The sequence below is a fragment of the Dendrobates tinctorius genome, unplaced genomic scaffold (genome assembly GCF_039654945.1).
Source record: "Dendrobates tinctorius isolate UK_male_01 unplaced genomic scaffold, ASM3965494v1 ptg000159l, whole genome shotgun sequence".
NCBI classification, from domain to species: domain Eukaryota; kingdom Metazoa; phylum Chordata; class Amphibia; order Anura; family Dendrobatidae; genus Dendrobates; species Dendrobates tinctorius.
Window position 1 is genome coordinate 19113896 of NW_027361826.1, and position 26031 is coordinate 19139926.

Sequence of the window (26031 nt, forward strand, 5' to 3'; positions counted from 1 at the left end):
ATCCGCAGCCCTCTCCAATGCCACCCGTAGGGCCTTGTGGCTCAAATGTTGGCCAGGTGACATGCAGGCCAGATCAGTTATGCGGTATCCCATGGGAAGGGGTTTACTTATTTGGTAAAGTGCTTGATTAACTGTTGGAGAAAGCTGGCGACAGCAAGAAACTCTTTCCCTATTTAGGAAGACCGCCTTACAGAAGAGACTCCTTCAGAAGGTGGTTTGACCGTAGAACAACAAGAGACCCAGATATGATGCCAGGAGGAAAGGTAGGGGGTATATACCTGGCTTTAGCAGAACCCCCCCCCCCCCCCCCCCCTTGAGCCTATTGATTCTGTCCCCATAAAAATCCTTTCCTTCAAGACTGCCCTGTTGGTTGCCCTAATGTCAGCCAGGAGGGTTGGTGATCTACAAGCCCTCTCTAGGATACCTCCATACACCCAGTTTGGAGAAGATGGGGTCACCTTAAAGCCAGACCCCTTGTATCTGCCCAAAGTTGCCTCAAAGTTCCACAGACTACAAGAAATAGTCCTCCCATCGTTCTGCCTGAACCTCACTAACCCGACCGAGCAGAAGCTCTATTCCCTAGATGTAAGAAGGTGCCTCCGTAGTTACATTTCAGCCACAGAACCATGGAAAAGACAAACAGGGCATTGTCCATCTTTTCAGGGAGCCAGGAAAGGACTTTGTGTCCAAAAACACCCTAGCTAGGTGGATTAGGGAGGCAATTTCTTTTGCTTATACAGCAGGTGGGCTGGAGATTCCAGAAGGCGCACTCTACTCAGGCCCTGGCAACATCCTGGACCGAGAGATCAGAAGTATCAATCGAGGACATATGTAAGGCAGCCATGTGGTCCTCTCATCCACGTTTTTTAACCACTATAGATTGGATTTAGACGGGTCCGCCGACTTCATGTTTGGGAGAAAGGTGCTTGAGGCAGCTATCCCTCCCTAAGAGTTCTCTTCATCTCTGTAAATCTCTCGTGGTGCTGTCTTGGCGACTGAATAAATGCTCAGCTACTTACCGGTAGCAGTGTTTTTCAGGAGCCCATGACAGCACCTTTACATTCCCTCCCTCTGCTCTCACGTCTTGGATCAGCACCTTTTTTCAGTTAAAACGTTAGTCACAAGGGTGAAGAATATTTAGTTTGTGTATATACTGTATGATTTGCTACTAACCAGGGAGGTCCTCTCATGCTCTGTAATCCAACTGAGGCAGGAGAGAGGGCCGCCCTTATGTCTGTAGGTTTCCTGTCCCCGAAGGGTGGATCCCGTCTCTCGTGGTGCTGTCATGGGCTCCTGAAAAAAACACCACTACCGGTAAGTAGCTGAGCATTTTAATATTTAATGGCAGCATGGTGCATATTTAAAGGCCCACAAAGTGACCATCCAAGTCTTTTGGGCTCTGCCAATAGATGCCTGACGGCTTGCTGTTATTGGAACTAGTTTTGTAGTAAGACTCCATTCAGACAGAGCAGGTGGTTGGTGCACCCTTGATGTGAACAAACTGCTCTGTGCACAACAGTCCCACCTTGCTTTCAACCATTCTCCAGCTCCTGTGAAAGTACAGTTGTCAATCAAGAGGATGGAGTGCCACTGACAAGTGCACCCTAGGTGTGACCAGTCATCTCGTGTTAACAGGCTACAACATGGCAATTTCTGTCAAGGATTCCCCTTCATTTTATCTGGCTTTTTTTTTTTTTTTTGAGGGGGGGGGGGGGGGGGGGGTGCAGCTACCCCATCTGAGAACATAATGCAGGGACAAACCAATATTCTAGTAAAGTCACTTACTGGGCTGCTTGCTGTAGTTTTGGAATGACCTGCTTTCTCTAAAGCACTACCAGTTCTCTGAATGCAGAGCTGCTTATAGCCCAGTGCCCTCATTAATTGGCAGACTTCTAATTATGCAGTGTACAATCAGTGGTGTACAGTGTTATACAGAGCACATGAGTATGGAGGATTACATGGCAGTGGTGGTGGAGTCTCCTGATGAAATAAAATTTACAGGAGTACAGAAAGCAGTCCAGTAAGTAACATTGCTAGAATCGGGGTCTGTTTCAACATCAAGCTACTACCAAACACATGAGATTCCCTTTGAAATGTGTGTGTTTTTTTTTTTTTTGTTTTGTCAATGAAATCTGTTAAATTATGGAAATGGACCCGTTGGGTGTTAAAATGGTGGTTGACTCTCTAACTTTAATTTAGTGGCAAACTTTATGAATTTAATTGTGACTATACTACTAAAATCAATTTAACCTCAAAATAATGAACTTAGAATGGAAGAGAACCTAATTGTGTATTCCCTCAACCCCAAGGTAACCCAACCTTCAAAAGTTGAAAATGCAGACTGTCTTAACATAGTCACAGCATTAATGGATGTCATAAAAAGAAGGCACAAGGCTATACACTCCTCAGGTAGGTAATAATCCATGATGAGTTGGTGAATATTGGTCTGCTAGTATGTAGTACTAAAGGGAACCTGTCGCCTGTTTTGGCCGCTATAAGATGCGGCTGCTGCCTTTTGGGGCTTGTCTACAGCATTCTATAATGCTGTAGATAAGCCCCTGGTCCAACCTGAAAGATAAGAAAAATAACTTTATTATACTCACCCGGGGAAGGGGACAGACTGATGGTTGTCGTGGGTCCAACGCCACCCTCCTTGCTTCATCGCACTCTGAAGGGCAGAGAAGTACACACCTGCACAGAAGTGTGCTGCCGGGAGCAATGAAGCAAGCAAAAGGACTGTCGCAAGAAGATGGGATGCGCCAGACCTGCGACACATCGGACCGGACTGCATCTGACACCCCCAAATAGAATGCTGCAGATAAGGCCTGTTTCACACTTCCGTTTTTTCAAATCCGTCAAAATCTGTTGGTTTCCGTAAAAAAACGGATCCGCCATTTTTTGCAAGATCCGTTTTTTTGTCCCATAGACTTCCATTAGTGGTTACCGCGGATCCGTCAAAAAAACAGATCCGTTTTTTTTAAAACGGATCCATTTGCATCAGTTTCCATCAAAAAAACGGAAACGGATCCGTTTGGCGGACACAAACGGAAGTGTGAAACAGGCCTTAGCCCTGAAAGGGGAAGGCTGTATCTTATAGCAGCCAAAACAGGTGATGGGTTCACTTTAACGCTTGTTTGCATTGGGCCCTCTACCTGGGTGATTTAATGGCTCAAAACGTATCACATGTAATGTGTTATCACTATCCAAACTCAACCTTTAAACAAGTGCTTTTCCCATTAAAGCTCTTATCCGCTTCATATATTGGAGTCCTCATACTATATAGCACTGTGCCTACAATTGCTCATTTTGCCTTTCAACCCAGCTACACTTTTCTTTTCTGCTCTATATAGAAACAGGAAGTGTCTTGTCCCTGCATGTCATTCCCCCTCCAACTCCTGACCAGAAGCTGCCTCCTCATCACCCTGCCAGACTTCAGTGACTTCTGACTCGTGCAGGGAAAATGGCCCTCCTGCTTCTACAGAGCTTAAAAGGATTCATCTGGTAAATTCTTCATGTGATGTCACGGATTTATCATTTTTTTTTTTTTTTTTTTTTCCCTTCCTCCATAACAGCACCACAGACATGAGATGGTATCCGCCCCCAGGAAACCTGTAGCAGAGACATAAGAAGGGGGCAGCAACTCTCTCCTCAGTCTGGTTTCCTGTTTCCCACAGGCGGATGCCTGGGGTAGAGTCCATACCTCCAGAGGGATCCTCCTCTAATGTCAGCCGGCCAGGAGGCTGAGGTCCGTGGGGAGAGGAAGGCAGCGGGGCACGGTCGCGTGTGCCTGTCAGCCCGGCTCGGTGGGCGCTGCAGCAGTGCTCCTCCTCGTGAGACTCCCGGCGGCCGCTCCTGTGGGAGGCTAGGCTGGGGGAGGCATGGCCACCACGACACTGGTGACACAACTTCCAGGGTCGCACCGGAAGTGACGTCACACGCTGGGGGAGCTGTGTACTGGGCACTTCCGGGAGGGAGCAGTCCCAGAAGCGCACACCGCTCCTCCATAAGAGTGAGAAGGCAAGGTGTCACTGGTCCCTGAGAGGCTGCATACAGGCTCCGGAGTAGCAGAGCCAGACCAGCAGCCAGGCGGCTAAAGTGTCAGATGGATCCTGAAGGCAAGATGCGTGCACAGGAGGAAGAGCCACAGGCGACCAGGGTACCCAGAGGGCTGGGTGAGTGCCTTTGTAAGGCAACACATAATACTAACGACTGCCCTATGTCATGTCTCTCTTAGGGAAAGGCCCCGGGGGGGGGGGGGGGGCCTCAGACTCAGACTCAGACTCAGACCTAGACTCCTCGGACGAGGAAAAGGGTCGTCCATATTTACTATCCGAGGACATTGGGAAGTTACTAAAACTTGTAAGGTCCATAATGGGACTTGAAACACCTAAAGAGCCAAAATCAATTCAAGATGCTATGTTTAGTAATCTTGAGGGGGGAAAAAAACAAAGGGTTTTTCCCTTTCATGATCGTAGTTACTTACCGATAACTGTATTTCTCTGATCCCATGACTGCACCACGGAGAGAGGGATCCGCCCTCAGGGACAGGAAACCTACAGATGAAAAAGACGGTACCTCTCTCCCACATCAGTTGGTTTACAGAGCATTACACAGAACTTTCAACTGCAACTCAAATAGTTATAAAAAATCCAAAAATTAATCAATTACTCAACTTAAGCTTAATAGAGGCACCATGTGGCTAAGTACTAAAGCTAACTAACTCACTCTAACGTGCACACCTGTGTGTGTGTGTGGGAGGGGATGTATGGGTGCCGTCATGGGATCGGAGAAATACAGTTATCGGTAAGTAACTACAATTTTCTTTCCCCCATGACGGCACCACAGAGAATTACAAAGATTGTACATCTAGGGAGGGACCACCACTTCCAGAACCCTTTTCCCAAAGGTGAGATCTGAAGAGGAGGTCAAGTCTAGACTGTAATGTTTGAAAAATGTAGAGGGGGAAGACCAAGTGGCAGCTCTAAATATCTGTTCTATTGAAGCGCCGGCTTTCTCCACCCAAGATGATGCCACTGCCCTGGTTGAATGGGCCCTTACGTCCACCGGGATGGCCGCCCCGCAGGAGTAGGATAGGGTGATGGCCTCTTATCCACCTCGCCAGTGTGGCCTTTGATGCTTTTTGACCCTTTCAAGGACCCTGAAAACAGACAAACAGAGCCCTATCCTTCCTAAGCTCCCTTGTGGTTGTTAAATACTGGACCAGGCATCTTTTTACGTCTAAAGTGTGCCATACCTCCTTTGTTTGGTTTTTGGGATTGGGACAGAAGGAGGGTAGGGAGATTTCCTGGGTCCTATGAAACTGGACACCTTGGGGAGATATGCTGGGTCGGTTCTAAGAACTACCCTATCCTCCAGAACTTGCGTGAAGGGTGAGTAGGCAGACAAAGCTTGTATGTCACTAATGCGGCGGGCGGAAGTTAAGGTTACAAGGAGGCAGGTCTTAAGGGATAATATTTTTAAGGGAGCCTCTGCCAGAGGTTTGAAGGGAGATTTGTTTAGTGCGTTCAATACTAGGTTTAGATCCCAAGGGGGGTGGTACGTAGGGGGATCGGCCTAGATCTACTTGCGGCCCTTATGAACCTCCTAACCCACCGATTCCCGGCTAAGTCATGATGATACAAAGCCCCTAAGGCCGCCACCTGTACTTTCAGGGTGCTTGTAGCTAGTCCCTTTTCCAACCCCTTCTGTAGGAATTCCAGCATTTTCCCTATTTGGGATCTCCCCCGTTGGGTCAATCTGATATTGATATGAAATTTTTTCCATACTTTGCCATATGCCATAGTGGTTACTGGTTTTCTACTTTGCAGTAACGTGGTTACCAAGTTTGAGAAGCCCCTATTGCTTAGGAGTTCCCTCTCAAAAGCCAAGCTGTCATGTGTAGGTTTTTTGTGTGGGTGATACACTGGTCCCTGGGATAGCAGGTCTGGAGTTTCCAGCAGAACCCAGGGGTCTGTCACGGACAGTCTTCTCAGCCAGGGGAACCATATTCTCCGGGGCCAGAAGGGTGCTATTACTACCGTCGCTTTGTCCCCCCCCATATTTTCCTCAGTACTAGAGGAATAAGAGATATTGGAGGGAAAGCGTAAGCAAGGTTGTAATCCCAGCGAATTGTGAAGGCATCTAGAGCTACTGGGCCCCCCTCCCCCCTGGGGATCTATTGAGCAGAAGGCTTCCAATTTCCAGTTCTGACTGTTTGCAAATAAGTCTATTTCTGGCCGGCCCCAGAGGTTCACAATCTGGTTGAAGACTGACTGGCTTAGTTCCCACTCCCCCTGCTTTAGGTGGGTTCTGCGCAAGAAGTCTGCTGTTCGGTTTTCTGACCCTTTTATGTGGAGGGCTGTCAGGGATTCCAGATTGTGTTCCGCTAGATGAAAGATGGATTTTGTTACTTCCAACAGTGCTCGAGATCTGGTGGCTTAGATATGCTACCACTACTTGGTTGTCTGAAAAGACCCTTGTGTTGGGAGCGAAGTGAGTCTAGAAAATGAACGAGAGCTAGCTTCACTGCCAGCAGCTCTCTCATGTTTGAGGAAGCTGACTGTCTTTCTTGAGCCCAGGGTCCTTGAGCTATCTGGCTGCCTAGGTGTGCACCCCACCCCCAGGGGCTTGCATCTGTGGTTAAGATCTTTGCTGCTGGTAATGCCCGAGACCCCCTTGGTTAGGCTTGGTGAGATATTTAACTGCCTGTCTAAATTCTTGTGTAGGGAAACGTCTGCGTCTAATTCCCACTGTAAGACGTGTGTGTGGCTTTGTTCCCACTGTACTGCTGGCATGCAGGCTGTCATTGACCCCAATAGAGACATTGCCTTTCTCTGGGGAAGCCATCATTTGTGACACAAGCTGTGTCATATTTTGAATCTTCGCCTATGGAAGGTAACATTTTTGTTCGGTTGAGTCCAGTTTTATTCCCAAGTATTCCTGTACCTGGCTTGGTACGAGTTTGGACTTGGGCAAATTCAGCTTCCATCCTAGATTCGTTAGAGATCCCATGACCATGTCCAATTGTTTGCAGTGGTGAAAGGTGACGCCCACTACTAAGATCGTCCAGGTATGGGACGATCAGGATGTTTTGCTCTTATGTGGGCCATTACTTCCGACATTATCTTTGTAAATACTCTTGGGGCAATAGCTAGCCCGAAGGTGAGAGCTCTGAACTGATGATTTATCTCCCCCTGGATTGTCACCGCCACCCTGAGGTATTCCCTGTGGTCTTTATGAATGGGTACATGGTAGTATGCGTCTCTCGGGTCTAATACAGCCATGAAGCATGATGGGGGGGGGGGGGGGGGGGGGAAGCAATTTTACACAAGATTTTATGGTTTCCATCTTGAAACACTGAATTTCCAGGAACTTGTTTAGTCTTTTCATATTTATTATTGCCCTGAATGTTCCATCTGGCTTTCTGCGGAGAAAGAGGGGAATAGAAGCCTTTGCCTCTGTCCTGGGAGGGGACTTCTTGTAGTACTCCCTTTTCCCTCAGGTACACGACTTGTTGTAGAGCCAGCTGGTCGTGTGGTGTCTTTTGGGGCGTTATCACGAAAAAATGGTTGGGGAGGGTATTGAATTTCAGCCTCAGTCCTTTTACTATGCTCAGGATCCACAGGCTTGCGGATATCTTTTCCTAGGCCTGGAAGAAGTAGGACAATCTTCCCCTGACCCGGGGGGGCACCTTCACTGTGGCTTTATCGGGTGGCTTGTTGAACATAAAGCCTTTGTTCTTATTTCTCTTATCCTCCCAACCTTCCCTGTTTCCTTTTGGGGTCTTCGCCACATGAATCTTCTGTTCCGAAAAGGCTGTTTGTATGACTGATTAGGGAAACCAAGAGGATTTTTTTTTTTTTTTTTTTTTTTTTTCTTGCCTCCTGCCTTCTCCAAGATGTCGTCTAACGTTGGGCCAAATAAGAACTCTCCCTCACATGGTATTGCGCACAATCTGGTTTTAGTCTGTAGATCTCCCGGCCAGCATTTTAGCCATAAGGCGCGTCTCGTGGCATTTGAGAAGGAGGCCACTCTGGACGCCTAACCTAGTTGAGTCTACTGATGCATCCGCCAGGAAGGCTGCTGCTCCCTTCACTACAGAAACTGACCTCTGTATCATTTCTCTTGGGACTTTCCCTTTTATTTGGTAATCTAAGTGATCTAACCAGACCATTAGGGCACGTGCCGTGCATGTGGCTACTATGGCTGGCTTTAGTTCCCCTCCTGCTGCCTCCCAAGCGTTTTTCAGAAAGCTTTCTGCCTTTTTATCCATTGGGTCCTTCAGGGTACCCATGTCTTCGAAGGGCAGGGCAAATTTTCTTGAAGCCTTTGCAACAGCCACATCCAGTTTAGGTGCTTTACTCCATAGGGAGCAGGCCAGATCATCAAAAGGGTATTTTCTCTTGGGTGTTAGGAGGGCCTTCTTGTCTGGCTTTTTCCATTCTCGTTTAATTAGTGGATTTTCTCAATTACCGAAAAAAAATTTTTTTTTTTTTTTTTTTTCTCCCAGTCCACTGAACATCAAATCTTCCTTTTTTTTTTTTTTTTTTCTCCCAGTCCACTGAACATCAAATCTTCCTTTTTTTTTTTTTTTTTTTCTCCCAGTCCACTGAACATCAAATCTTCCTTTTTTTTTTTTTTTTTTCTCCCAGTCCACTGAACATCAAATCTTCCTTTTTTTTTTTTTTTTTTCTCCCAGTCCACTGAACATCAAATCTTCCTTTTTTTTTTTTTTTTTTCTCCCAGTCCACTGAACATCAAATCTTCCTTTTTTTTTTTTTTTTTTCTCCCAGTCCACTGAACATCAAATCTTCCTTTTTTTTTTTTTTTTTTCTCCCAGTCCACTGAACATCAAATCTTCCTTTTTTTTTTTTTTTTTTTCTCCCAGTCCACTGAACATCAAATCTTCCTTTTTTTTTTTTTTTTTCTCCCAGTCCACTGAACATCAAATCTTCCTTTTTTTTTTTTTTTTTTCTCCCAGTCCACTGAACATCAAATCTTCCTTTTTTTTTTTTTTTTTTCTCCCAGTCCACTGAACATCAAATCTTCCTTTTTTTTTTTTTTTTTTCTCCCAGTCCACTGAACATCAAATCTTCCTTTTTTTTTTTTTTTTTTCTCCCAGTCCACTGAACATCAAATCTTCCTTTTTTTTTTTTTTTTTTCTCCCAGTCCACTGAACATCAAATCTTCCTTTTTTTTTTTTTTTTTTCTCCCAGTCCACTGAACATCAAATCTTCCTTTTTTTTTTTTTTTTTTCTCCCAGTCCACTGAACATCAAATCTTCCTTTTTTTTTTTTTTTTTTCTCCCAGTCCACTGAACATCAAATCTTCCTTTTTTTTTTTTTTTTTTCTCCCAGTCCACTGAACATCAAATCTTCCTTTTTTTTTTTTTTTTTCTCCCAGTCCACTGAACATCAAATCTTCCTTTTTTTTTTTTTTTTTTCTCCCAGTCCACTGAACATCAAATCTTCCTTTTTTTTTTTTTTTTTTCTCCCAGTCCACTGAACATCAAATCTTCCTTTTTTTTTTTTTTTTTTCTCCCAGTCCACTGAACATCAAATCTTCCTTTTTTTTTTTTTTTTTTCTCCCAGTCCACTGAACATCAAATCTTCCTTTTTTTTTTTTTTTTTTCTCCCAGTCCACTGAACATCAAATCTTCCTTTTTTTTTTTTTTTTTTCTCCCAGTCCACTGAACATCAAATCTTCCTTTTTTTTTTTTTTTTTTCTCCCAGTCCACTGAACATCAAATCTTCCTTTTTTTTTTTTTTTTTTCTCCCAGTCCACTGAACATCAAATCTTCCTTTTTTTTTTTTTTTTTTCTCCCAGTCCACTGAACATCAAATCTTCCTTTTTTTTTTTTTTTTTTCTCCCAGTCCACTGAACATCAAATCTTCCTTTTTTTTTTTTTTTTTTCTCCCAGTCCACTGAACATCAAATCTTCCTTTTTTTTTTTTTTTTTTCTCCCAGTCCACTGAACATCAAATCTTCCTTTTTTTTTTTTTTTTTTTTCTCGGCGCTCATCTACCAGCCCCATAGTTGTCGTCACAGCTTTTACCAGTGTGTCCGTCTCAATAGGGAAGCAGCTGCGTCCCCCTTCTGAAGATGACTGGGAGCATGATGAACAACTTAAGTTAGATGATTCACTCCCTGACTCACTAGTACTGGACTCCGGAGATCTATGCCTGGACCTGCGTTTTTTCTTAGTGGTTCTAGCGCCCTTTTGGGCGTCCTCTACCTGGGTCCTTATCAATGTTTTGAGGTCTGAAGCAAACCTCGGAGATTCCTCCTGTATAGTCTGCTCTATGCATGCTGCGCAGAGCTTTTTCTGACATGTAGGGGGCAGCTCCTCCATGCATATAGCACATACCATGTGCTTGGATTTTGCTGTGCACTTGCGCCCCTGAGAAGAAAAAATTAATAATCACACATTAGCGAGCAGGCTTTCAGAGATCACTCACCCCCTTGTGGAACGAGAGGTACCGTCTCGGCCGTAGGGATTTATTTCCACCGCTGAATCCACTTCTGGCTGTGCCGCCATGGTGGAGCTTTGGCTGTGCCACGATCCTGTATGACTGCTGCGAGGAGTCGCGCTGTTCTTGTGACTGCCGCTGCCCCTGCTTTGGGGATCGCTGCCGCGTCTCCTTCTTTCTGAGGCTTTCCACTCATAGTGATCGCTTCTCCTCCTTTTTTTTTTAATGGGGCTTTAAAATATATAAATATATATAAAAAATTTTCTTTTAAATTTGGCACCTCCTCCCCGCTGTCTGAGCCCTCGCCGGAAGTGACGCATGCGCACTGCGGGATCTCCCAGCAGTGCAATGCCTCCTTAAAGCTGCTGCTCGCACGCCCGATACCGGCGTTCAGCAGCCTGCGGTGACCGCTGCCACCCCCATCGCTGCAAGCCCTGCGGGCATATACCTTGTGGCTGCTGCCACCCCCTCCAGGCCGCTCCCAGGTCCTGCCCTGACCCCTGTACCTTTTTGTGGCCACCATCCTCCGCAAGCCGGTCTGGTGCTCGGCAGGGGGCTCTCCTTGAGTGACCGCCGTCACTCTCTTAAAGGAGACAGCAACCCTATTTATTTATTTTCCTTCTGCGATTGGCAGGCTTTGTCCATGGATTTTCGCTGCCTTTCCTCCCACTCACCCTCAAGGCCCGCCGACCTCAGTGGTGGTGCTACGAGGGGAGCCTGCGCAAGGCCTCGACCCAGCCGAGGCAGCGAGGCTCCCAGCCTATCACCGGACTGGCTCGATCCCTGGCATCCCATGTCGACTGCAGGTATGTGCTGTGGGTTCCCCAACAGGAAACCAACTGATGGAGAGAGGTACTGCCTTTTTCATCTGTAGGTTTCCTGTCCCTGAGAGCGGATCCCTCTCTCTCCATGGTGCCGTCATGGGGGAAAGAGAAAACCTGTTAAATTTAATAAAAAGGAATGGGGAAAAATGTCCATACCGCAGGCGCTCAAACGTAAATACCCGTTTGAGGAGGTATGCGATAAATGGGGGGGGGGGGGGGGGGAGGAGCTCCCAGATTAGATGTTGCCATTGCTAGTACCTCCAGGGGGATAGCATTGCCATTTGAGGACATGGGTGCCTTTAAAAGATCCCCCTTGACAAGAAAGCGGATGCTTTTCTAAAATCTGCTTGGGAGGCATCGGCTTGGTCGTTTAAACCCAGGGTAGTCGCCACTTGTACAGCGCGTGCTATGGTCAAGTGGTTGGACGAATTAGGTGACCAAATTAAAAATGTCAGACACTGCTGGAGGCAATACCTTCCCTACAGAAGGCAGCAGGATTCCTGGCTGACGCCACAGTGGGTTCCGTCCGAGGTGCCACCCGTGCATGCGCCCTTTCAAATTCAGGCTGCAGAGCACTTTGGTTAAAAACAACTGGTCGGCAGACTTCCAGTCAAAGGTCAAACTCTGCACCATCCCCTGTGAGGGTCAATACCTGTTTGGGAAAGCATTGGATGAAACTTTAGAAAAAACGTCAGATAAACGGTTTCCACCCCCCCTTCCCTAGGCGTCGGTGGACTGAAGCTCGCTCTTTTGTGGAGCAGGGAGTAGAGGGAGCCGAGGGCGGCCAGACAATAGAGCCATGCGGGGCAGACCCTGGAAGGAAAGGGAGAATTCCTCTTTAGCAAAACCACCCCAAGACCCGATACTAAGCAATGATGCCAGGGTGGTTTGGGGAAGGCTTCGGTTCTTTGTCCATCAATGGGTAGCATTCCCCGCCTCAAAGTGGGTAACCGACCTGTTAGCCGGGGGCCTACGACTACGTTTTCTAAGCCTTCCACCTCAACGAGTAAAAGTGACCTGGGTAGCCAAAAAGAACCAGGCCATGCTGGAAAAGGAGATTCAACTCATACAAAAAGAGGTACTAATAAAGGTACCGTATCAAGTAGGGAAGGGGTTTTACAGCACTGTTCCTCACGCTAAAACCAGATGGGTCACTAAGAACAATATTCAATCTCAAAGCCCTGAACCAATACATCAGAACAGAAATTCAAAATGGAGACCTTCGGATCAGCAGTGAAGCTACTTGACCCAGGCTGCTACATGGCAGTAATAGATCTTACCGACTCCTATTACCATGTGCCAATATGGGGAGAACATCAGCAATATCTAAGATTGGTAGTAGAGATTGCTCAAGTCCCCACTCATCTCCAGTACCAATGCCTACCCTTCGGGGTATCAGTAGCCCCTCGTATATTTACGAAAATCATCGGGGAGGTAGCGTCCTTTTATAAGAAGGGAAATATCCTGTTGGTACCCTATTTAGATGATTTCCTTGTCATAGAAAACAGCAAGCAAAGTTCCGTAAATGCAGTTACGGAGGTTCTGGAAATATTAACCAGGTTAGGCTGGATGATCGATTAACTCCAGTTCAGTCACAAGAATTCCTTGGAATTCAATTGGACTCATTAAAACAGCATTGCATTCTTCCAGAAAGGAAAGTTGGGGCTATTCAACAAAAAATAAAACTGATACAATCCGGTCGAGCCATATCCATAAGAGGCAATGTCTCTTCTGGGCACTTTGACAGCAACAATCCCAGCGGTCTGGTGGGCACAAGCCCACACGAGAACTACAGTGGCAGATCCTATCTGAACAGGGGAAGGGTCCTTACAATTTAAATCGGGAGATCATTCTCTCACCTCAGGTGCAGGATTCCTTTAAAATGGTGGCTGAGCACCGAAAACTTACAGATCAGTGCCCTGGACTACTCAAAACTCGGTGATAATAACCACGGACGCAAGTCAGAGGGGTTGGGGGGCTCACATAGAGAAACAAACCCTACAGGGCCAGTGGGAACCTGTAATGACTGATGCATCCTCAAATCTGAAAGAACTGGCGGCTGTAAGGCGAGCCCTTCTCCTAGTAAAACAAGAAGTGCAAGGGAGGCATGTCACGATATTATCCGACAACACGGTCATAGCATATGGGTCGCCCTTCCAGGACCGTGGGGTACTCGGGACCGGTGTTAGGAGGATGTGTCACAGCAGTGGCGGTGACCTGGTCCGTGGCCCTGGGCGCCCAATATCAATGGTGGTTTGTGGTAGTTAATGGAATAGTTCTTGACGCCACCCGTGGTGTTTGGCAAGTAAGATGTTAAGCCAACGCTGCTTGCAGATCCACTGGGACTGATGGTGTGATGCAGCAAAGATGGTGGAGCTGTAATCCCAGGTCAGTGTAGGTGCTATGGATGAGGATAGGTGCAGGATGGTGTAGATGCTGGTACCGAGATGTAGCGGTGCTGAAGGTGTTAGCGACGGATGAATGGAGGACACCAGAGCTTGCAGTTTCAAAGCTTTACTCACAGTTCGTGGTACACACTGGTACCTGCCTCCGTGCCATGTCCTCCGGGGTAGAGACTCAATCAACCTCCCGCGCAAGTCAGGGCTCTCCTCTCCAACACTCCACCAACATGTACCTTTCTTGAACGACTCCTACAATGCGCCTTGTGGTGTGAAGTGTGGCGCCCCTGAGGCCCAGTCGCCACAGAGGTAATGCACCTTCTCCTAAGGTGTAGTGCCCCACCATCCCGGTAAGGTGGGAACTCCTTGCCACACTCCAACACCTGCATCTGACACACAGGATAGTTCAGCAGGGCCACATTGCAGCTTTAGGCTCAGGGTGTAGCAGAACACCTTTCGTGGAACCCTGCTTCATAACACGAGATGTGGTGGGAGGAGTTAGTATAAAAGACAGGGAAAGATAGATTTACGGCGAGTCTGAGGTCAGTCCCTTAGGGGTGAGTCTGACAGAAGGTCAGTCTGGGGTGAGTCCCAGAGGTCCCTGGAAGGGATGAAGGAAGAAGTGCTGCAGCTGCCTCAGTGACCTGAGCCAGCTGGCACGGGAAAGGAAAAAGACGTAGAACTGTAACCTGCATTTCCATAAGGGAGACAAGTACAGATGAAGGAGTAAAGGGAGCAGAGGAGGAGTGGGTTGGATAGGAACCCTGCCTATAGGTTCTCAGCGCATGGCCAGGGCCCGGTCCCTGGGGTTGTACGGACACTTATGGTTCTGCAGCAGACACTGGTGGAGTAGTTGGCTGTAAATGCACTACTCCCAACCAAGACTTGGGACACAACAGCAATCTGATAGAGAGCCAGGATTCAGGAGAAGGGAGTCCCCGAAGCACGCTACAGCTGTCTGTCATACAAGTGGAGTTGTTAGGAACATCTGACAGGAGGAACTTCAGAGAACTATGGTACTGGAGCTCTTCACATTAAAAAGCACAATAGGAGTCGTTCAGGAAGGCACAAGTTGGCGGAGAGTCCTATCTCGCCTGGAGGTTGGCTGGGCCTCTGCCGCGGAGGATACAGTTCGTAGTGCACACAGATGACTGCTTCGGTACCGAGTAAAGCTTTGAAACTGCAAGCTCTGGTGTCCTCCATTCATTCCCGCATCAGCACCGTTACATTTGGGTATCAACATCTACACCATTCGGTGCCCCTACTCCATCGCACCTACACTGCCCTGGGGTTACAGCTTCACCTGTGGGGACCCACACCATCTAAGCTGCAACACACCATCGGCCTCGGAGGATCTGCATGCAGCGTTGGCTACCACCTCACTTGCCAAGCACCACAGGTGGCGTCACGAACTTTCCATATAAACTACATTACAAACATCATCTCAGCCATTGATATTGGGCGCCCAGGGCCACGGACCGGGCCACCGCTGTGACACATCATCCACCCCCCCCCAACACCGGCCCGGTACAGAGTACCCCACAGCCCTGGGTGAAGCGAGGGCGACCCAGAAGCACCCCATTACTTAATTACCCTGGAATACCTCCTGTCTAGATGTTCCTAGAACTCTGCTTGTATGACAGACAGCTGTAGCCTGCTCGGGGATGCTCCTGGATCCCGGCTCTCTATCAGTGTTGCTGTTGTGTCCCAAGTCTTGGTTGGGAGTAGTGCATTTACAGCCAACTACTCCACCGGTGTCTGCTGCAGAACCATAAGTGTCCATACAACCTCGGGGACCGGGCCCCGGCCTTTCGCTGAGAACCTATAGGCAGGGTTCCTATCCAACCCACTCCTCCCCTCTGTTCTCTTTACTCCTTCATTCCGTACTTGTCTCTCCTTCGTATGGATGCTTAGGTTAGTTCTATGTCTCTTCACCTTTCTACTTTCCCGTGCCAGCTGGCTCAGGTCACTGAGGCAGCTGCAGCACTCCTTCCTCCATCCCTTCTTCCAGGGATCCCAACTCCTCACTGAGTGGCTTCCTACTCCGCCAACCTTCTGTCAGACTCAACCCCCTAAGGGACTGACCTCTAATTCTAAACCTTCCAAACCTTTTATATGGATTTAAACTCCACCCACCTCCAACACATCTCGTGTTACGAAGCAAGGACCCACGAAAGGTGCTCTGCTACCCTCTAAGCATGGAGCTGCAATCTGGTCCTTTGCTGAACTATCCTGTGTGAGGGTGTAGGTGTTGGAGTGTGGAAAGGAGCTCCCAACTTACCAGGATGGTGGGGCACCACACCTTAGAAGGTGCAGTACCTCTGTGGCAACTGAGCCTCAGGGGTGCCACACATACACAGACAAGGGGGTACAAGGTCGGCAACCCTTATGGCAGTGGCCAGGGAATTCGCATGGGTGGAAAACAATCTCCTGTCCTTATCGGGTACACATTTAAAGGGGGCAGACAATTATCTGGCTGATTATTTAAGCCGTCATGTACTACACCAGGGAGAATGGTCGCTAAATCAAAAAATATTTGGAGAAATCTGTGCTGCCTGGGGCACACCGGAGGTAGACCTGTCTGCTACAAGACAAAATCGGAAAGTGGACAGGTTCTACTCCCTAAATCCAAGATAATGACCAAAGGGGGTGGATTCGCTACCACACTGCTGGAAATTTCGTCTGGCCTATGCTAGTTTCCATTGATTCCAGTAGTCTTAAAGAAGATCCGACAAGACACAGCTCAAATTATCCTGGTTGCGCCCTTCTGGCCGAAAAGGGGCATGGCTCAGACACATGTCTATCTCGGACCCATGGATCCTCCCAGATACCCCAAATCTGCTATACCAGGGCCCAGTAGAACATCCCCGAGTTCAGGCTTTACCTCACTGTGTGGAACTTGAGAGGGGACTCCTTCTAGCCAAGGGGTTCTCAGTTCTGTTAGTAACCACCCTGCTCGCTAGCAGAAAGGAGGTAACTTCACGTAAATACCAAAAAATTTGGGTAAAATTCTTAGTTCACGGGCCGACAATGGACTGGGACAGGCCAAAAAGTACCAATAAAAGAGATCCTAGAGTTGCTTCAGAAAGGACTAGAAAGGATTGACCACAAGCACCTTGAAGGTGCAGGTATCAGCCCTGGGGGCATTGTTTGATCAAAAATTGGCTGACTACCCATGGATCTATAGATTCACTCGGGCCTCCTTTATATCCAGGCCAACAAAGGTAGCTCCCTGGGATCTAAATTTAGTGTTAAGGGCACTGACATTGTCTCCATTTGAGCCTATTGCTTCCATCTCAAAGGCGCTAACGCTAAAAACAGTACTCTTGGTGGCCCTGAGTTCAACTCGTTGTGTTTGCAAGCTGCAGGCAATATCTGTAAATCCACCATATACCACCTTTTTTGCATGATGGAGTGATCATAAAAACTGATCTGGCCTTCCAACCGAAGGTAAATTCCACAGGGAGCAGGAGATAATTTTGCCCTCGTTTTGTCCAAACCCCAAATTCCAGGGAGAGAACCTTCCATTGCCTGGATGTCAGACATTGCCTGCTTCAATATATAGAAGCCTCAAAATCATGGCGACAGTCCTCAGCCCTTTTTATCTCCTTTCAGGGGACAAATGGGGGTAAGAAAGCTTCAAAGTCAACGATTGCATGATAGCTAAGTATGGGTATTGCACTGGGTTATTCTTTCTCAGGTCAGAAAGACACCCCCCCCACTGGGTGTAACAGCTCACTCTACAGAGCGATAGCCACATCCTGGGCTGAAAGGGCAAATGCTTCGGTTGAGCAGATTTATAAGGCAGCAGTATGGTCCTCGCCATACACTTTCTTCTGACACTATAGACTAGACCTAGGGCCCTCAAATCTGGCCTTTGGGAGAAAGGTGTTGTCTGCTGTTGTCCCACCCTAGGAGTCTATTCTATCTTTCCTCTCATGTCTGCGGTGCTGTCATGGGGAAGGGAAAAAAATGATAATTACTTACCAGTAATTTGATTTTCCAGAGCCATGACAGCACCGCATTGTTACTGCCCTATCTTGGTGATGTGTGGTGCACCAGAAAATTTAAAGTTGTATCTGGATATGTAAATCTGTGAAAATATCTAGATATAAAAAAAAGGAAAGGTGAATATTAGTGACACTGTTATATAACATGTATGTAAACTAATAAGGCGGTTACCGTTGCATACTCTGAAACTGAGGAGAGAGGTGCTGCCCCTTCTTATGTCTCTGCTACAGGTTTCCTGGGGGCAGATACCATCTCATGTCTGCGGTGCTGTCATGGCTCTGGAAAATCAAATTACCGGTAAGTAATTATCATTTTTCTGTTAGGGCTATCTGTGTAGAAGAGCAAAATGAGCAATTGTAAGTGCATAATACTATAATATGATTGCAATATATTAAGAGAATAAATGGTATAGATCGCTCAGTGCCCATTGTCTGGCTCTTTACACAGGCAGACCAAAGCAAAGAACTGCTGATTAGTAAAAGCTTATCAATTAGTGGTCTACTGTTCTCCTGGCTGGGCCATGTTAACAGATCATTAGTGCTTAATTGCTGCCTCTGCTCTACAGGAACTGTAGTTTAAATATTATATCTAGGAGGCTGTGTGAGGCATATAGATCAGGAGAGACTGTCAGTCATTACATGTCTCCCAGTGGTAATGCCCCCTTTCATGTAATCTCTGGAGGTAGATCCTCAGATCTGTCCAGCCCATAGATCTTAATAGCTCACTTAGAGTGTAAGAAGCCTACATTTCTTAACATCTCCGTATCCCTTTTATATTTGCTCAGCTTCCTATGATCTGTGCCCATATAGACGGCTTGGAATTCTTGTTCCTACTGACGCCTTTCCTTTTAAAATGCGTTCTCATTTGTTTCAGATGAAGATGAGGTGGAAGATGATGAATGGGAAGACTAAAACATTGTAGTGTAACCTGTTAAGCTATGAACTTTTTTTTATATACATATTTAGTGTTTGAAGACTTAATAAAGATGACAATCTCTTAATGTTGGACTTTATCTGCAAGGCTAGTTTGAGATATCATGTACAGGAAACTTTAAAATGAGAACCCACAACTCAATTCCCCCCCCCCCCCCCCCCCCCAAAAAAAAAAAAAAAGTACCAGTAGGTGTGCATTAGGTTTTGACCTGGGCAGGCAATCAATGATTCAGCAAACCCACTTAATAAAGATGATGGCAACACAGGTGCAACATACTGAGACAACCACTCAAGCCTACAGATTCATGGGGTGAGTGATGGCTTATTTATTAAAATTGTGGAGCACCCCCCAGGGCTGTGGGATTACTCAGTACCGGGCCAGTCTCTTAAAGGGATGTGTCACGGTGGCAGTGACCCGGTCCGTGGCCCTGGGTGTCCATGTATAATAGGTGGAATGAAGCTAAATAAAGTTTATAGGTAGATGATTCATGATGCCACCTGTAGTACTCAGCAATGAAGGTGTTAAGCTAACACTGCAGATCCTCTGGGACAGATGGTATAAGGCAGCAAAGATGGAATAGCTCTCCACAGGTAGAGCTGTAGTCCCAGGGCAGTAGTAGTAGATGTAGCAGTGCTGAAGGAGTTGCAGGAAGGATTCAAAGAACACAACAGGGTGCAGTTTCTTTTACTGTAGGTTAAGTCCAGGATTCAGATCACAGATGGTACAGGAGTTGGTTGGCTTGGAAGCAACTTGGGAATCTGAGTTGTATGGTCTCCTTCCTAGCGCTAACATGAAGTACTTGTAGTTATGGATTACACTCAAGTTCCTCTTGCTTAGAACTCCACTCGCATGGCAGGCAGATGTAGCCTTCTCTCTGGCTCACACATTGCTGCTTTGTCTTCGAGTCTTAGGTGGGAACAGCATTTACAGCCTCTTGTTCCTCTGGTGTCTGCTGTGGGACCTTTAGTATCCACACAGCCTCGGTCGCTGGGGTCAGGTCAATGCACTTCAGCTTGGGGTGAGCTTAACTCCAGCTCGTCTACACACTTCCCTCTCTCTGCACGAACTAACCTTTTCCTGACCACAGAGCAGCAGCTCCTCAACAGTTTGGTTAAGAGCTCCCTCTGCTGGCCCACAGTAGGAACTGTGCTGGAATTACCTGACAGACCCTTTCATTGCTTCCAAGCATGACATCACACTCTAAGAGGGAGGTAATGCCACTGTGGCGACCATGCTCCTGGGCGTGCCAAGCTTGCTGAAACCTAGAGATGAGTAAACTTGTTTGGGGAAAACATTTCACAAAGTTCAAATTTGGCATGAATGTAGCACACTGGGATTTGTGTTCATTTTCATAAGTATTTTTACTCAAACTTGACAGTCCAGTCACTTTTGTAAATTGTAGAATTTCCACTAATGGTTTTACTTTGGCTAGGATAGTAGTGCTGTGTGAGTGGGGGAGATGTTTGATGGGAGGGGGTGCAGTATGCTTACATGCCTTTTAGAGGAGGTAGAAAGGTCCCTGTCCCAATCACCAACTGACTACATTTGATATGTGATGTCTTGCAATTTAAAATCTGACAAAACTCTCAACAAACACTGCTCATCTTGCCAAAGCAGAAAGACAAGCTCTGTAATCACTAAAGGGTATTGTGATCAGAGTAACAAATAAAGGAGGTGGAGTTATCCAGAATTGAGGGCTACTGCTTGGAAGCCCACCAAACTCTATGCAACACAAACTATTATGTGAAAACCTCCCCTGAATCTATCCTTAATGCCATCCCACAGTATAATCTGATCAATAAAACTATTACCAATGATATTAATTCACAAGAATTTTGTTCTGTTAAATCCTGCTCCCACACTTCACTTTTAGTTTAGATCTTCCCAAAACACAAGCATAACTGATCCACCTGGGAGACCCACAATTTCTGGAATTGACTCACTGACAAGTAATCTTGCTGAGTCTGTAGATGGAATCATGTGTTACAATTGGAGATGAGGGAACATCATCAGCTCCCTCCTTCAGTAGATGCTATAGCACTTGCCAAAGAAGCTGCATTGGGAACCTGGATACCTGGAGCGGTCCTGATTAGTTGTTCGGCACTGCAGCTGCATATAGTGTGACAACACACAGGCTCTCCATGCATGTGTTGTGACTGTCACACAGCCGTGGCACATGCAGCAGCACCGAACAGCTGATCTTCAGGAGGGCTCCAGGTATCCGGGTTCCTGATGCATCTTATTCAGCAAGGAGGGAGCCGATGTTAAGGCCTGTTTCACACTTACGTCTTTCAGATCAGTTGGATTCCGCAGAAAACGGATCCGTCAGCGTTTTGACAGCAATGTGTGCCACTAGACTGTTTCGACGGATCCGGCGAAAGCTCAATTTTAAACAAACCCGTGCCCAGAGAGAATTTTTTATGATCCTGGAATGGCATTAATGGGTTAAAAATGATCCAGGAGCATAGCTTCCAGGCATGCACACATGAAAATAGCGGACTGTCAAGGAGAAAAAACCGTTGCAGTGTCCGTCTCATCCACCCAGGAGCCAGAAAAATTTTGGCGGATCCGTCAAAACGGGGGTGATGGACGACCGTTAGTCAAGATCCACCAATAATGTAAGTCTATGGGGAAAAAACAGATCTGCCCCTTTTTTAGCGGATCCGTTTTTCAAAAATTGGCGGATTATGACTGATGTGAAAGAGGCCTAACTCATCTCTAGTGACAATTAAATGGCCAGCGGAGAGACTCGACACACTCTAGTCATCTATTGCAAGACATCACTTGGGGACCCTCCATGTACTTATGACATTGAGTACAAGGATGCTACATCCAAACATAACACATGATGCAGGACTCATGTGTTTCAAAAAGTTCCTTGATTATCATGTCAGACTCTAAAAAGCTTTTAACTTTCCTGGGAGTTTTCCACCATCTGGGTATGTGAGACTGCAATGGGGGTCAATGGTAGCACCCACGTGCACAAACCTAATCATGGGGATTTTTGAGACAGTATTCGTTATATATTAAGAATAAGAGTATAATTCTATACCTGAGATACAAAGACAACCTCTTCTTTGTATGTGAGAATTCTGGTACTATCGTGTATACCTAGAGCAACTTGGGCTTAACATCTTCCACCACCAATCCAACAAATGGATTACCTAGATATAACTCTTTATTCACTCAATTCACACCAAAACATTTAAAAGAAAAAAATGCAAATAGCTACATCCATTTAGGCAGGGGCCATATAAAGTGTTGTAAAGTCATGGTGCACTTTTGACCAGTCACAGGAAAGTATACCACGATCCCCAGATCTGACCCCTTAGACTCTTACTTTTAGGGTTATGTGAAGCAACATGTGTACATTGAACATATCAACGACACAAATCACTTAAAACAGAGAATCACAGACAATATTCACTGTTACTCCAGACATCCTTAACCATGTGTGGCAAGAACTTCACTATCGTTTTGATGTGTGTAGGGCAACAAATGGAGCCCATATCGAACTGCACTGAATAGGTATGAAACTGGGAAAGTTTATCTTGTCCAAACCGCACAAGAAATAATGTTGGCGGAAAAGAAAAGGAGAGCATTTCTAGTAATACCGGCAGTTAAGGCCCTAATAAAGAGAGTGGGAAAAACACGATCGAAGAGGTTTTCTCCCATCGGCCTCAGAGGAAGTATCCATTTAGCGATGACGAGCTAATGGACCAAAGTTCCAAAGGTTGATGCCGTTGTAGCCTCTACCTTGAAGCAGTCCACTATTCCGGTAGAGGACGCAGGTTTATTGGCGGACCCGGTAGACCGTAAAGCAGAGTCATCATTGAAAAGGTCTTGTGAGTCTACCACAGGCATTTTTAAGCCAGCACTAGCTAGCACATGCACCGCCAGGTCTATGCTTGTATGGTTGGATCAACAAATCGAGCAGAAGGTGTCTAGAGAAAATCTACGGGCCGCTATTCCGTTAATTAGAGGGGCGGCAGCCTTCATGGCCAATGTATCAGCAGACACTCCGGCTAGCAGCAAGGTTGGCTGGTCTGGTAAACAACGCCATGCGGGCACTATGGATGAAGAGCTGGAAGGGGGATGTGTGGCACCCCTGAGGCTTCAGTCACCACAGAGGTACTGCACCTCCTCCTGAGGTGTGGTGCCCCACCATCCAGGTAAGGTGGGAACTCCTAACCACGCTCCAACACCTGCATCCCTCACCATAAAGTAGTTTAGCAAAGCCACATTGCGGCTCCTTGCTCCACGGGCCGGGTCACAGCTTCCGTGACAGCTCCCATTGAGATCAACGGGCCTGGTACCGAGTGCCCCGCTAAGCCCTGGGTGGGGCGCTCTAGACGCGCAATCAAAATCTAAGATTTGCGCAACTCCGTGCGAGGGTGAGTTTCTCTTTGAGAAAGCCCTAGATGACATACTGGCCAAAGCGAAAGACAGGAAGAAGGCCTTCCCTGATTCTTCTATCCCTTTCTACAGGAGAACCTTTAAAAGGCGACCGTTTGGAAGAAGGAGACAAGCGGATAGATCAAATAGATGGCCCACAAAGGAAGAAAAGCAAAAGGGTAGAATGTTTTGGGGGGTTCAACATTCCGAAAGGAAAATAAATACTAAAAAATCTGTCCTCCCAGTGGGGGGTAGACTAAAATTTTTTGCTTCCAAATGGGAACAAATAACTTCAAGTCCATGGATTCTAAGTATAATTAAAGAGGGAATGAAAATAGAATTCCTTCAAATCCCTTATGATTTCTTTATCATAACCCGCCTTAACTCTATAGTTCAACAAAAGGCCCTCGAAGTAGAGATTCGGAGCCTACTGTCCAAGGGAGCTTTGGTAGAAGTCTCAGAGGGACAAGAGGGTAGAGGGTTCTACTCTCCTTTATTTTTAATTTCCAAACCAGATGGTACGTTTAGGACAATTATAAACTTGAGGAAGCTTAATACATTTATAAAAGATTATAAGTTCAAAATGGAATCAATTAGATCCACTATAAAGCTTCTCTTTCCAAACTGTGTAATGGCGGGGATTGACTTGAAAGATGCTTACTATCATCTTCCTATTCATGATAGATACCAAAGGTACCTAAGGGTCACGATGGTATTCGAAGGCAAGATCCGTCGTTTTCAGTATACGGCCATGCCTTCACCAAGGTTATAGCAGAGTTAATGGCCTATCTTCGTCAGAAAGACACCCTAATCGTGCCTTACCTAGATGACTTCCTAATTATTGGGAACTCGGTCACCCAGTGTACCAGACGTGTCGCTGACGCGGTCTCGTCTTTGCAGGATCTAGGCTGGATCATCAACTTCCAGAAGTCCAGACTCGTTCTGCATTCCGTTCAGATGTTTTTAGGGTTCCAGGTAGACTCCACAACCCAGAGATGTCTACTCCCTCAGGTAAAGATTGCGCTCATAAAAGAGAAAGTTGAGGCAGCCATAAGTAGACCACGTATGTCTCTGAGAGGGGCAATGTCACTATTAGGGTCGCTCACTTCTTGTGCCCCGGCAGTCCGGTGGGCCCATTGTCACATCCGCACACTACAGCATCAGATCCTCCAAGAGGACAGGCGACATAGTGGGCACCTTGAGAGCAAGATAACCTTAACACCGGAGGTCTTGGCTTCTCTAGAGTGGTGGCTAGATGATAACCATCTGTCCACAGGAGTCCCATGGGTTATAGTACCATCTTGTATCCTAACCACCGACGCTAGCCCCCACGGCTGGGGAGCCCATATGGGGAATAGCTTTTGTCAAGGAAGGTGGAATAGAGATGAACTGGGCTACTCATTTAATTTGAAAGAACTGACGGCGGTATATTATGCTCTACACCATTTTCTTCCACATCTCCAACAGAAGCATGTCAGGATCTTATCGGACAACACCACTACAGTGGCCTACATAAACAGACAGGGAGGTACTCGATCAGAGACTCTGATGTCTTCTGTGGCAAAAATCTTAAACTTAGCCAAAAGTTATTTGTTGTCCCTCTCGGCCCTTCATATCAGGGGAGAGAACATCCAAGAGGCAGACTTCTTAAGCCGACACACACTTCGGCAAGGGGAATGATGCCTCAATCGCTGTGTCTTCAAGGACATAGTAGCTCTATGGGGGCAACCTCAGGTGGACCTCTTTGCCACGAAAGAGAACAGACAAATAAAAACATTTACTTCCCTGTCTCCGTCAGATCATCCAGACATACTGGATGCCCTCCAGGCCTCATGGAAATTCGACCTGACATATGCCTTCCCTCCAATAATTCTCCTACCACAGGTCATTCGGAAGATCAGAGAGGACAAAGCGAGAGTAATCTTGATAGCACCATTCTGGCCCAAGAGACCGTGGTTCTCATGGCTACAAATCATGTCGGTGACAGATCCTTGGGTTCTCTCTTCGATTCCCAACCTACTCTCCCAAGGCCCTTTTTTCCACCTCCAAGTGGACAGCTTGCACTTGACGGCGTGGAATTTGAAAGGCAGCTCTAAGATCAAGAGGGTTTTCTGAAACACTAATTGCTATGCTCCTACAGAGCAGGAAGCAGTCCACTACCCAAATTTATACAAGGATATGGAAGAAATTCCTGCAGTTTCATACAGCGCCTCATAAAACAGAAGTTTCGATATTCCAAGATAGGAACTTTCTACAGAAAGGGAAGAACTTGGGCCTGGCGGTAAACACGCTGAAAGTCCAAGTGTCCATATTAGGGGCACTGTACGGCCATAATCTAGCAGGAAATAAGTGGATATCACGATTTATTACAGCTTGCGAACGGATAACTCTGGTTCACATACCTGCAGTCCCTGCATGGGACTTAAATCTGGTCTTAGATGCCCTGATGGAGGAACCCTTTGAGCCAATAGACACAATATCCCTGAAATGCTGGTCACTCAAGACGGCCCTCATAGTGGCACTAATGTCTGCTAGGCGAGTGAGTGATATCCATAGACCCACCCTTTTTTCAGATATACCAGGATAGGTTAATATTAAAACCAGACCTCTCATACCTGTCTAAGGTATCAACAAAATTCCATAGATCTCAAGAGATACTTCTCCCGACCTTCTTTGGAGACCCCTCCACTCCGGAGGAGAGGAAATTCCACACCTTGGATGTTAGAAGAGCTGTCCTAAAATATATTGAGAGGTCCAGGAGCTGGAGGCAGTGTAGGGCTCTGTTCATATCTTTTCAGAGCTGTAAAAGAGGGTACGGAGTCATGAAGAGCACCATTTCCCGATGGATCAGGGATGCCATTCGCTTAGCTTACTCTGCAAAAGATGAAGATCCTCCGGAGAACATCAGAGCACACTCCACTAGAACAGTGGCAACCTCCTGGGTCGAGAGCGGAGACGTCCCAATTGAAGCCATATGTAAGGCAGCAATTTGGTCAACTC

At 46.6% G+C, this 26031-nt stretch overlaps 1 protein-coding gene across 4 annotated transcripts in view; it reads left to right on the plus strand.

Annotated features, from left to right (window-relative positions):
• The window catches only part of LOC141052367 (uncharacterized), a 31902-nt gene extending 13199 nt beyond the window's left edge, over positions 1-18703 (plus strand). The window contains exons 6-9 of one of the 4 annotated variants that reach the window (XR_012220787.1): positions 1210-1314; positions 2310-2409; positions 3351-3501; positions 18577-18703. Coding sequence is in view for 2 of the 4 variants with exons in the window: in XM_073549608.1 (XP_073405709.1) it covers positions 1210-1314; positions 2310-2409; positions 18577-18614 (243 nt within the window). In the remaining 2 variants the exon portion in view is untranslated. The remainder of the gene's footprint in view (positions 1-1209; positions 1315-2309; positions 2410-3350; positions 3502-18576) is intronic. The other 3 variants (XR_012220788.1, XM_073549608.1, XM_073549609.1) reach the window with 3 other exon arrangements.
• Positions 18704-26031: the final 7328 nt, after the last annotated feature.